The 13247-nt window shown below is 44.6% G+C and overlaps 1 protein-coding gene across 1 annotated transcript in view; it reads left to right on the forward strand.

The window, feature by feature from the left end:
• Positions 1 to 5594: 5594 nt before the first annotated feature.
• Positions 5595 to 13247, forward strand: part of ABCA4 (ATP binding cassette subfamily A member 4) — a gene marked incomplete at both ends in the record, with an annotated part of 143058 nt that continues 135405 nt past the window's right edge. The window contains one exon of the mRNA XM_082663876.1: positions 5595 to 5660. Within this exon, the coding sequence (XP_082520002.1) occupies positions 5595 to 5660 (66 nt within the window). The remainder of the gene's footprint in view (positions 5661 to 13247) is intronic.

Genomic DNA, 13247 nt, shown 5'->3' on the forward strand with positions numbered 1-13247 from the left:
GTCATCATGTCTCCATCATCATTTGTTTCTAGGTATTTTTTGATTTCCTCTTTGATTTATTCAGTGATCGCTTCGTTATTAAGTAGTGTATTGTTTAGCCTCCATGTATTTTTTAGATCTTTTCCTGTAATTGATATCTAGTCTCATAGCATTGTGGTCGGAAAAGATACTTAATACAATTTCAATTTTCTTAAATTTACCAAGGCTTGATTTGTGACCCAAGATATGATCTATCCTGGAGAATATTCCATGAGCACTTGAGAAAAATGTGTATTCTGTTGTTTTTGGATGGAATGTGCTATAAGTATCAATTAAGTCCATCTTGTTTAATGTATCATTTAAAGCTTGTGTCTCCTTATTATTTTCATTTTGGATGATCTGTCCATTGGTGAAAGTGGGGTGTTAAAATCCCCTAGTATGAATGTGTTACTGTCGTTTTCCCCTTTTATGGTTGTTAGTATTTGCCGTATGTATTGAGGTGCTCCTATGTTGGGTGCATAAATATTTACAATTGTTATATCTTCTTCTTGGAACGATCCCTTGATCATTATGTAGTGTCCTTCTTTGTCTCTTCTAATAGTCTTTATTTTAAAGTCTATTTTGTCTGATATGAGAATTGGTACTCCAGCTTTCTTTTGGTTTCCATTTGCATGGAATATCTTTTTCCATCCTCTCACTCTCAGTCTGTATGTGTCGCTAGGTCTGAAGTGGGTCTCTTTTAGACAGCATATATGTGGGTCTTGTTTTTGTATCCATTCAGCCAATCTGTGTCTTTTGGTGGGAGCATTTAGTCCATTTATATTTAAGGTAATTATCGATATGTATGTTCCTATTCCCATTTTCTTAATTGTTTTGGGTTCGTTATTGTAGGTCTTTTCCTTCTCTTGTGTTTCTTGCCTAAAGAAGTTCCTTTAGCATTTGTTGTAAAGCTGGTTCGGTGGTGCTGAACTCTCTCAGCTTTTGCTTTTCTGTAAAGGTTTTAATTTCTTCATCACATCTGAATGAGATCCTTGCTGGGTAGAGTAATCTTGGTTGCAGGTTTTTCTCCTTCATCACTTTCAATATGTCCTGCCACTCCCTTCTGGCTTGCAGAGTTTCGCTGAAAGATCAGCTCTTAACCTTATGGGAATTCCCTTGTGTGTTATTTGTTGTTTTTCCCTTGCTGCTTTTAATATGTTTTCTTTGTATTTAATTTTTGACAGTTTGATTAATATGTGTCTTGGCGTGTTTCTCCTTGGATTTATCCTGTATGGGACTCTGTGCTTCCTGGACTTGATTAACTATTTCCTTTCCCATATTAGGGAAGTTTTCAACTATAATCTCTTCAAATATTTTCTCAGTCCCTTTCTTTTTCTCTTCTTCTTCTGGGACCCCTATAACTCGAATGTTGGTGCGTTTAATGTTGTCCCAGAGGTCTCTGAGACTGTCCTCAGTTCTCTTCATTCTTTTTTCTTTATTCTGCTCTGAAGTAGTTATTTCCACTATTTTATCTTCCAGGTCACTTATCTGTTCTTCTGCCTCAGTTATTCTGCTATTGATCACTTCTAGAGTATTTTTAATTTCATTTATTGTGTTGTTCATCATTGCTTGTTTCCTCTTTAGTTCTTCTAGGTCCTTATTAAATGTTTATTGCATTTTCTCTATTCTATTTCCAAGATTTTGGATCATCCTTACTATCATTATTCTGAATTCTTTTTCAGGTAGACTGCCTATTTCCTCTTCATTTGTTAGGTCTGGTGGGTTTTTATCTTGCTCCTTCATCTGCTGTGTGTTTCTCTATCTTCTCATTTTGCTTATCTTACTGTGTTTGGGGTCTCCTTTTTGCAGGCTGCAGGTTCTTAGTTACTGTTGTTTTTGGTGTCTGTCCCCAGTGGCTAAGGTTGGTTCAGTGGGTTGTGTAGGCTTTCTGGTGGAGGGGACTGGTGCCTGTGTTCTGGTGGATGAGGCTGGATCTTGTCTTTCTTGTGGGCAGGTCCACGTCTGGTTGTGTGTTTTGGGGTGTTTGTGGACTTATTACGATTTTAGGCAGCCTCTCTGCTAATGGGTGAGGTTGTGTTCCTGTCTTGCTAGTTGTTTGGCATAGGGTGTCCAGCCCTGTTGCTTGCTGGTCGTTGAGTGAAGCTGGGTGTTGGTGTTGAGATGGAGATCTCTGGGAGATTTTCTCCGTTTGATATTATGTGGAGCTGGGAGGTCTCTTGTTGACCAGTGTCCTGAAGTTGGCTCTCCCACCTCAGATGCACAGCACTGACTCCTGGCTGCAGCACCAAGAGCCTTTTGGGAGGTCTGAGGTCTTCTGCCAGCATTCAGTGCGTGTTCTATAGGAGTTGTTCCACACGTACATGTATTTCTGATGTATCTGTGGGGAAGAAGGTGATCTCCGCGTCTTAGTCTTCTCCCATCTTCCTCAGCACCATTATTGACTAGGCATATTCTCAGAGGTATTTGAGAAAGCTAAGAACACAGCCTTTTATTTTGACATAATTTTTAAAAAACTCTAGTTACCTGGGGGGAGCAGTGGTGGTGAGGGTGGGGTGGAGATCACATCTAAGTGTAGTTATAATATTTAAAGAGCCTCCGCCTCACCAGTCATTAGGAAAATGCAAGTCAAAACCTTAAGATACCATTTCATGCCTTCTAGGATGGCTATTATAAAACAAAACAAAGCAAAACAGAAAATAGCAAGTGTTGGTGAGGATATGGAGAAATTGGAACCCTTGTGCACTACAGATGGAATGTAAAATGATTCACCTGTTACGGAAAACAGTCGTTCTTAAGAAAATTAAATATATATTTACCATTTGATCCAGCAATTCCACTTCTGGGTACTTACCCCCCCAAAAAAATTGAAAGCAGAGACTTGAACAGATATTTGTGCACCTATGTTCATAGCAATATTATTCACAATAGCCAAAATATGGAAACAATGCAAATAACTAGGGATCAATGAATGGGTAAGAAAAATGTGGTATATATAGACAATGAATATTATTTAGCCTTGAAAAGGGAAGGAATTCTAACATATGCTACAACATGGATGAACCTTGAAGATTACACTAAATGAAATAAGCTAGGCACAAAAAGAACATCATATTTGATTTATGGGTGGGTACCTACAGTAGTCAAATTCATAGACACAGAAAGTAGAATGGTGCTTGGCAGGAGGATGAGGGAATAGGGTTATTGTTTAATGGGTATAGAATTTTAGTTTGGTGAGATTAAAAATTTCTGGAAATGGATAGTAGTAATGGTTGTACGACAATGTAAATGTACTTGGCACTACTGAACTATACACTTAAAAACGGTTAAAATGGTAAATTTTATGCTGTGTATATTTTGGCACGATAAAAAGAGGGTCAACATCAAAAGAACACTTGTGCAGGCAAGAACATCAGTTAGGTAGGGGCAAGGCCATTGGAGTATCATCAGTTGAACTGAACAAAGTGCTCATAGTTTAACTTTTTCTGTTGTAACTCAAAGAAAAATGAATATTTTTATACTATGACAGGACACAATTTACAAAGCTGATGTCTGATGACCACCACTATTTTTCTTCCCTTGGGGAATTTGGAAGGAGGCATATTTCTTCAGCAGCTGTAGCTCCCCAGAGCAATCCCACATACTCTCCAACTTTGTCCTCCCTGGGAATCTACTTAATCACTCCCAGGGCTTAATCTTCTGCTTATATGCTGATGATTCCCAAATCTATGTTTCCACCCCAGAACTGCCTGCTGAACATCTCCACTTAGATGTCATCGTAGGGACCTCAAAGTCAATATATCAAATCCGAGCCCATCTTTTCTCCCACTTGTTCCTAATCCCCTGGCCCCTTCTCTGGCATTCTCCTCTCAGTTATGGGCACCACCACCTCACTATCCAGCCAGCCAAGCGCTAAACCCGAGTCATTCTAACTGACTTCTCTCTCCTCTTCATCACCTACTTCCAATAGCCTCCTGCGTGATAAAACCCATATTCTGTAGCATGCAACAATGTCTTAGCGATTCTGCCCAGAGCCCGCTCCTGTTGGGGTGTGCCCTGCACCTGTGGGCCACTCAGAGATCACTTCATAGGTGCTCAGGAAATCTCAGTTGAGTCAATAATAATATCAATTCATCAGTCTGATCCCTGGCTCCCTTTCTAGCCTACTCTTTCAGCACTCCTCCATCCATACCCTCCACTCCAGCCTGCTTTACTTCTTGGTGTTTCCCTGGGTAGGATAAGTTATTCCTGCCTCCCTATCTTTGCAGGGGGGTTAAATGACTTGTTTAGTAACCCAACGTTGTCATGTGTCACCCTGAGCAACGTATTTAACCCCACTAGACTTCAGGTTCCTTGCCTGTAAAACAGAGTAAATGCCTACCTCACAAAATTGTAGTAAGCATATAATGAGATAACGTATGCAAAAGTGGTCTGTAAACCATAAAAATGCTATAAAATGTTATTTTGTAATTCATCAAAGCCTAGCTTTAATGCTGCCACTTCCAAGAAGCCTTTCTGATATCCTAAGCAGAAACCATCCTCATCCTCTTGGAAGCCCCACCATACATAGCCCGTATGCTCTCATGGATTCCATCACACTCGTTAACTTATCCAAGTTCATGTCTCATGTCTACAACCAGATCACAAACTCCACGAAGTCAGCATCCATTCCTACTCCATGGCTCTCCCTCCACCCTATCAAGGTCTCAAGGGTCTAGAGTCTTTCAAAGAGAATCAACTTGTAAGATTTGAAGAGGTGGAGACTAAAAGTTCCTAGTGGTGAAGTAGCAGGAAGTCTTCTGTTTGTGATGCCCGTTGGGATCACGGATCCACCTCCAAATGACGAGTCCATCCACTGTGAGCTGGAATGACAGTAGCTGACCCACCCGCTGCCAGTCCTCAAGCCTGGACTGCGTTAGACATGGCTGGTCAGTCGCAGGCCCTGTTCTGCTGAGCGTGGAGGGTTCCAGCAACTTTTCCAACACAGCTCCAGGTAGCCATGACTAGTTGATCAATTTCAGCACAAGAGAGAAAAATCCTTTGCCATCCACTAAGCTCAGGGATGCCTGCAAATAGCTGGCCTAAAGTCACTACAGAGCAAGATAAAGGGTTAAAAAAAGGGAGGGATGACTTCAGATCTGGCATGTGGGCTAGTTGGGCTTGAAAGTAGATGTCAATCCCTGGGTGCTGGCTCAGGGCAGGCTATTTCAGAGGACACGGCCCGCACTATATTTATGCACAGAGATTTTGTCCCAAACTGAAAGGTCGAAGATTCCCAAAGGCATGCCCTTCAGGAACCCCAGAAACCTCTTTGATGGGGTAGGGAGCCTGAGGGTCTTGGTTTCCCACGAAATGGCCCCACCTCAGTTCACTTAGTGCTCAGCTACTCATGTCTTCCTAAAAAGGTGCCAACGGAGTGTCAGCCTGTTTTCCTCCACAAAGGGATTACGTGTAATTAAAAGGGATTATGCTTTGAAGGAAGAAACTAGCCTTTAATCAGCCAGAGAAGGACACAGCAGCCTGAGCTGGAGGTGCTCTGGGTGCCATGTATGCCTGTTGCTGCCTGTGAGCCCCAGCCATAGACAGAGGGCTAGGAGTGGTCTTCCATGGTCAACAGCATGGGCTTTGCCAGACAGATCAAGCTTCTGCTCTGGAAGAACTGGACCCTGCGGAAAAGGCAAAAGGTAACAGGTGCAGCTTGTGGTCTCACACTGAGGAGGTGTGGAGCAAATAGACAGTGGAGAGAGTGGGTGGGGTGGGAGTGGGTAAAGTGAGTAGCCAATGGGCTGGTTGCCATTTATCACTGAAGCAGCAGGTAACTGTCTGGCTCCTCTGTGAGCCTCTCTGACAAATGTCCTTCACAGGAAGATGTGCTTCTCTGTCCTGAGGTAGCTGCCTTCCACCTACAGCCCAGCACAGCCATATTATAAAGTCTGCTTTTGCCTGCCCTGAACATGAATCCATTGCCTGCCCATCCCTCCCCTGCCCCTGTTTTTTAAACCTGCTCCTCTGTCCATATGCCCTTGTGCAGCCGTACTGTGCGGCAGGAAGAGCCCTAAGTCCTGAAGATCAGGCTCAAAGGAAAACCATGCTCTCTAAGAGCTTTCCAATCCAATGATACTATGTTTCATTGGTTCTACAAAGCACACTGGTTTTTCACATTTCTGCAATTGGACTGCAGCTCACAATCAAGTGACACATTCTTTTCTTAGTGTGCAAAAAATAACAGTGCATCTAACAATTGATGGTGTCTTAGATTCAGTGAGATATCTTATCAACAACTACAGATGTTTACTGAGACTTCCAGTGAGCACACATGGGACTGGGCTGGACCAGGGACTTAAAAGACACAGATCCTATGCACTTCGAGTCTGACTGTGAGAACCCAAAATATATTTTGAGACCAAGAGCAAGAAAAAGGAACATAGTCCAAATATCCCCTGAGAACAGGCAAGAGCCACAGGAGATCAGGGATCCCAGGGGTATACATGTTAATCTGACTGGCCTTTGTAAATTTTTTCTTTATATATAACTGTAAAGAAATAATGCACATTGCTATGGCCTCAGGGGCGTGGCAATGCCAGATGACTAAAGGAGACGAGAGAAGACGAAGGGGGGAGGATTGAGGGGTGGGCAGGGTTGGGATTAGAGAGAGCCAGGCAAAGCAGGAGAGCTTGGAAGGAGACAGGGAGGAAGACAGGCTGTAGGGAAGAAGAGAACAGATCTCTTCCAAGCCTCGATTCAGAGTGGGTTTGTGTGGGCAGGACAGGGTTTTTGTGGGCGTTGGAAAGAAAGTTAGAGAGGGAAGGGGGCCAACAGGTGGAACATCTGAAGACCTGTGATGAGTGTCTCAGTCAGGGTCCAGTCAGAGGGACTCTAATACAAGGAGGTGTTAGCTAGTACAAAGCTGGTAACTGAGGATGTGACAGAACTCCAGGGTGACATGGAGGTAGCAACTGCAGGATGCAGCTACCACCCCTAGAGCTGAGAGAACCAAAGGGAGAAAGCGGAATACAGAGGAGAACACAGAGGAGATGTTAGCAGAGGTGGAACTCAGCCCTGTGGGTAAGGGATTCAATGAGGCTGCTGCTGGGGTCTCTGAGCCCAGTCTTAGGCCCAGACCCAGGAGGAAGAAGCCCCGGCTGGCAAAAGGGTTTGGGACTGAGGTAGAATAGCTTAATAACTGGCATGAAAGGGAGCAGCAAGGGACACAATCCAACCATGTGCACAGATGATCCTTCCCACTTGTATGGCTTGGGCAGGACTTAGGGAGGCTGGAGGGGAAAGAAAAGTTAGGACCCCGTCCTACTGGGAGACACCAGTGTCCTCAGGCTGCTTTCCTTTGTCAAAGCTGGTGTGATTTTCAAATTAGCACTGAAGTTATTTGCTATCCCAGGAGCCAAGTGCTAGGGGTAATCAGAGACTCAATCTCTCATTTCTGGGAGCTTCCTTTCTAGAATGCAAATAGGCAAAATTGAAACAGACTCATTACTAAATTTGTTCACTTATTCATTTAATAACATTTGTTATTAAAGGAACCTGCAATTAACAAATACTTAATAATTGCCGGGCACTGTGCCAGGTGCTGGGTACACAATGACCAACAAGACAATCACGGTCCCTGCCTGCATGATGCTTATAATCTATGGGATGCTGAGAAATTAATATTCTCACTCAATTTGACTCTCAATGTGCTCTTCATGGTCCTCAAAAAATGTACCCAAGGACTACAGCTGCTGGCCTGAAATGCTTCCATTCCTGTGGCAAAGCATGTTGACGTTACAGAGAATAATCCTATTTTCAGTCACAGGGTTTGGCTCAGAGGCCCTCAGAGTCTCTGCTTCCTTTTGCTGGTGTTGGTAGGTGGCCCCTGTTCAGGGACTCTGTCTTCTCCAGTGTGCTTCCTAGGGGAGCACATTGCCAGCCCCTCTGCAGCGAGATGGGGCCTTTCAGGGTGAGGACCTTGACTGCGGGAATCTCCCAGGAAGCACCTAGTTGGGGCTGACATTTGTATGATGACATCCTGATGGCCTGGAAATTGAGGTCTCTGTCTGGTGTGCCTCCAGCTAGCTTCCCCTCTGCTCCCACATTCCGAAAATTTCCAGGATGTCTGGGTATAATGGAGATATCCCCACAGCCCCTAAAATCTCTTATGTAAAAGCTCTTATGGCTCCTTCTGTAAACTTTTCAAGCTGCCTGTAAACTTTCTGGAAGCTTCTGCCTTCACAACATGGTGACTCTAAGAAAGAAAAATACAACACATGCAGCCCATAACTCAGCTCCTAGGTTTTTAATTCCTCAAACTTTCATGGTTTTTGATGTTTACTATTGTGAGCAGAGCAGGAGCAAAAACCAGATACCAAATTTCCCCATTCCTCCTCTCTTTATCACTAAGAGCATAAATGAAAATCTTCAGATCTCTGCTTTCCTCCCTCCCTTTTTTTCTTCCTCTGTTGACATTATTAAGTATTAGTAAGTGCCTGGCACTGCACTAAGTATCACCTCATTTAACCCTCACCTCAGTTACGTGAGAGAGCTACCACTATTATCCGCCATGGGTACTGATGAGGTTGTTGAGGCTTCAGATGTTAGTGACTGGTGGGGCTGGATCCAGGACTCCAGGACAGGCAGACATGTCAGTTACCCCACACTGCCCCCATGTATAAAGCCCCGTCTAATTAGCTGGTCAGGAAGACCACAAAGGTAGGGTGACTGTATAATTTATCATCCAATCCAGGGTAGTTTTAAAAGTGAAAGGAGGCACTATTAATAATAATAGTAATAATTAATAATTGCACCAGCACAATAAGTGTAAACTGATACTGGACCTGGCAAACCAGGCTGTATGGTCACCCTCTATGTCCTATATAGCCAGGTGAGTTAGACAGCCCCTGCCCTCATGGAATTCAGAGCCAGGTGGAAACAGGTGCCTGTGCACAATTGCTGAGTGGAAAACCATGTGCAACTGTGGAGTAGAAGGAAGCTTGGGGTGGGGGATGAGGATGAGCTCTGGGAGCTCAGAAGAGAGACTGGGGTTGGCAGGAGTAAGAGAAGGCTCCACAAGGAGTCGTTCCCAGAGCATGCGTTTCCAGAGGTAAGACTCTCCCACTGGTGGAGACAAATACGTGTGCGCCCACATTTCGATGGATCAGGCCCTGTGTTGGGACGGTTTATAAAGACCATTAGATGTGTCTCGTGCCCCTTAGAGCCCATAGTCTAGGGCCCCTTGTTGTCATCTCCCCGGTCCCAGCTTCCATATCAGGGCGGGATACTTGGGGAAGCCTAAGGATTCATGAGAGTACGGGGCTTATCATTTCTCGGACCCCAGACCTGGACATCTGGTACCACTGTGACCTTTGACTTGGGGACCAGAATTAGGTGAGGAAAACCTGGCAGGTGTGGAGAAGCTGGGCCGCCAGCTCCAAGCCTTCCCAGGTCCTGGGTCATACTCATCCAGGCTGAGAACCCTGTCTGGGTTCTCGGTGCAGAAGGGAGAATCCTGCAGCTCATTTCAAAACTTGGCCACCCGCTTTCAAATTGAAAACAGAGTAGGAGGGAAGAAAACCTAACTGGCCAAGATTTAAAACAACAAGCACGACTCTGCCCTTCCCTGTGACCCCTCCTCCCCTAAGTAGGTTGAGTGGTAAAGAGAGGGGGAGGGGAGGGGAAAAAAAAGGGAACAAGGAAATACCAGTTTGGAAAAAAAAATTTCCACCGGCCCCTTCTGAGCTTCGGCTGGGCTTAATTAAAGTTACAGACATGTTTAAAGAGAAGGGGTGTGGGGAGTCAGAGCTGCTCTGAAAACATGTTTTTAATTACACTGTGGAATTTCTCCCTAGGGTATGCCTGTGCACAGTTGAGCATCAAGGACAAAGATGCCGCTCTGGGGTTGGGGTGCTGAGTCCACAATTCTGGGGGAGGGAGAAGAGGTTGTTGTGAGGACGTGCCGGGCTAGAAGGGCTAGAAAAGAATTGCCGGTGGTCTTTGTGCAGGGAGTGAAGTGTGAAATGCAGCCCTTCCAAAACAAATGCTTGCAGAGTTGGAGCAGTAACACTGACTTCTCAAAAAATGCTTTTCAAAGATTACCAACCACTACCTGTGCCAGTGGTTCTCAGCCCCCGCTGCACATTGGAACTATCTGAGAAGTGTTAAAAAACAAACAAAAGACAACGAGCTGATGTCCCACGGCCAGGCATCCTGGTGTAATTGATGTGGGGCATGGCCCAAACTCCCCACAGGATTCCTGCCTGCAGCTGCGTGAGAACCGCAGACCTAGGTCAACGAAGGTGATCATTGGAGAGGCAGGGACTATAGGCAGAAAACAGCAGCCCTAATTCAGAGATATGGTGAAGAGGAACACCTGCAAATCTGTACTAGTCCTAGCACTAGGCAAAGGATGAAGGAGGAAAAGAAAATTCTGATCTGGCCTCCTCCTGATGGGTGGACTTCCAAAGACCAGATACTTCAAAAATACAAGAGTGAGTGAGTGAGTGGGTGAGTAGATGAGAGAGTGTGTGACTTACATGGCAAAGAGAGATGAGGTGCACTAGCTTAAGTTTAGGAATTTTATCCATGGGACAGGTAAGACAGGCTGGCTGACCCTCCCATGGTCCAAGGTCCTCTAACATATGGAGTAGGGGACAGTGTGTGGTTAGTTTTCTCAGGAAGCCCCATGTTTCCAAACTGACAACTGAGCAGTTCTGACTCCAGAGAAGGAGAAAAGGAGGAAACATAAATGTGAGTGGAGGGCAGACCTAGGAGTTGCAGATAATTTAAATTATAACTCCTTGCTCTTCAGACTTTATAATGTGCTGTCACCTACAATGTCCTTGTGAGCCTTGTGAGAGTCAATAATAAATGGCTCACGTTGATAGAATGTTACCACGTGCCAGACTCTGCTTTAGGTGTTTTACACAGTGAACTCATTTCATCCTCACAGCTGCTCTGAGAGGTAGGTCCTGATATCACCCCCATTTTACAGAAGACACCCTGAGGCATGGAGAGGTAGAATGGGTTACCCAAGGTTGTACAGCTAATAGGGAGTGAAGTTGGCTAAGAACCCCTGGTATTGACACACTCTTAACCCTCAGTATAAGCTGTAGGACAAAATAGTCCCATTTCACAGATGAGAAAACTGAGACTTGGGGATTAAGCAAGCCCTAAAGTGACTCCTAACCTAGTTCTTCCCATTCTCAAATCAACATCAATGTCTTATACACCAGGCAATTCCCAGATAGACATTGCTTCATGGAAGGTGGCTGACTTACTAGATAGGAAGCCAGTTTTGCAAGCAGTTGTCTTAAGGAAGAGTCAAATGTGTGGAATCTGGACTGCTTATCTCATTTCCTTGGTGAGGACACCACGAATAAGTTTTGGTTTCATTGCTTGCATCTATCACTCACATTGCTATCTTGTGGAACTTGCTCCCCAACCTTGCCCACTGACAGGGCGACCTGGGATGGAAGGCGTGAAGCCAGCATACACGTCCCTGGGGAAAACAGTTTGTTAAGTCTGCAAACGGTTGTTTACCTAAGCCTCTAGTCACCTCCAGCTTTCCAGAGAAGCCTCCTAGACCAGTCTTGACAGAGACTCACTCATTCCACCAATATTTACTGGGCACTTATTATAAGCTTGGCCCTGTGTTGGGTGTAGTGACAAGAATAGATGTGGTCCCTGTCCTCAGGAAGCTTATAGCTAGTGAGGGGTCCACCTTCATGAAGGAGTAATGACTCTGAAGTACGATGAGTGATAAAACAGGGGAAGTGCACTGCTGTGGGAACAGCTGTGCTGGCTAGTACCCAGCAAAGATGGATGAAGCTGTTAACAGTGAGATAGGGTCACCGGGGACAGTCTTTACTCTTCCTCCCTTGATTTGCATGACCTGGGGGGACTGCCAGCATTTCTATGGCTATCAAGTATGCTTGGGGTCAGTCCTCTTAACACGGGATGGGACTTGTCCAATACTGGTGTTTTGCCATTTTCGGGGAGAATATGTACCTTAAGGAAAAATCTTCTATTCTTTCTTCTTCCCATAATGTTTGTGTGAGTTTTTCCTCTAAAACATCCTCCCTAGACATATTTTGGATAAAACATTTTGTAAAAAGTTACAACTGCATAATCACCACCTACCCTGAACACCTTTTGCTTTTTCTTCAATGTATTATTTTTTTACCCTCTTCGACTTCTGTTATGATTTGTAATAATTCAGTTGCCAGCAGACCTCACCAGCAGAAAAGGAACAAAGGTTTATTGAGCACCTGCTGTGGTGTCCACTACTTTGCTGAGAGTTTAAGTACATTTCTTTGGAAGGAACAACAAAGGGTTAAATTTAAAACCATGAGAATAGCCCCTAGCAGATCTATATATACTTACATTTCTATTCTTAGCCATCTGCCTTAATTCTCCTTTAAATCTTATGAGTTTCCTTCCTCAGGTCTCTGGAATGGGGGTTGGGTAGAAGAACTATTACATTCCCCAATACATACCCGCCCACCCTTCCCCCAATAATCCCACACCTCCACCCATACCCTCATGTGCAATGCCGCAGGGTGTGGGCTGAAGCAACCAACTTGTTCTCCTTCCTTTGGAGTCAAGAGTCCTTAAACTCTAAATTGAACCTAAATTTAAATACCTACTTTCAATTGTATGTCGGTGTCAGCAACCTCTTCCAGTATTATAAAATCCTGCGGTGGCATAAGTTTAAGCAACAAGAAATTGTTGAAGGAAAACGTTGGTATACCCAGATTTCTGGGTTTGACTTTGCTGTGGATCACAGTAGTTCACAGAGGCATTTGCACCTTCATTCATTCATTCATTCAGTGACCTCATATGCAAAGTCTAGCAGCGCTAGAAGAAGACAGGGCCGGTGTGTGTGTGGGAGTGGGGGGAATGTGGAAGAGCACTGAGCCGGGAGACAGGAGGCTGGATTTTGGTTCCAATGCTGTCACTGCTGATGAGACACTGCACAGGTCACCTGCCCTTCCTGGGCCTCTGTTTCCTCATCTGCAGAAGGAGAGGTTACAAGGATACCTTTACTACCTGCAGCATCAGCATTACCTGTGAGCTTGTTAGACATGTGAGATCTGATGGGGTCTTACAGAATCAGAATTTGCATTCATGTGCACAGCAACGTCCAAGGGCATATCTTGATGACCTTTGACGAAAGTACTGTGCTAATGCAGTTTTCTAAAATAGAGGCAGAATGGAACCCAGAGGGACACCAAGTCTCGTTAGTCTAATATATCAAAGTAGAGGCAGTATGGGAGATGGAA

The sequence above is a fragment of the Grampus griseus genome, assembly GCF_964374135.1.
Source record: "Grampus griseus genome assembly, chromosome: 1".
Lineage (NCBI taxonomy): Eukaryota > Metazoa > Chordata > Mammalia > Artiodactyla > Delphinidae > Grampus > Grampus griseus.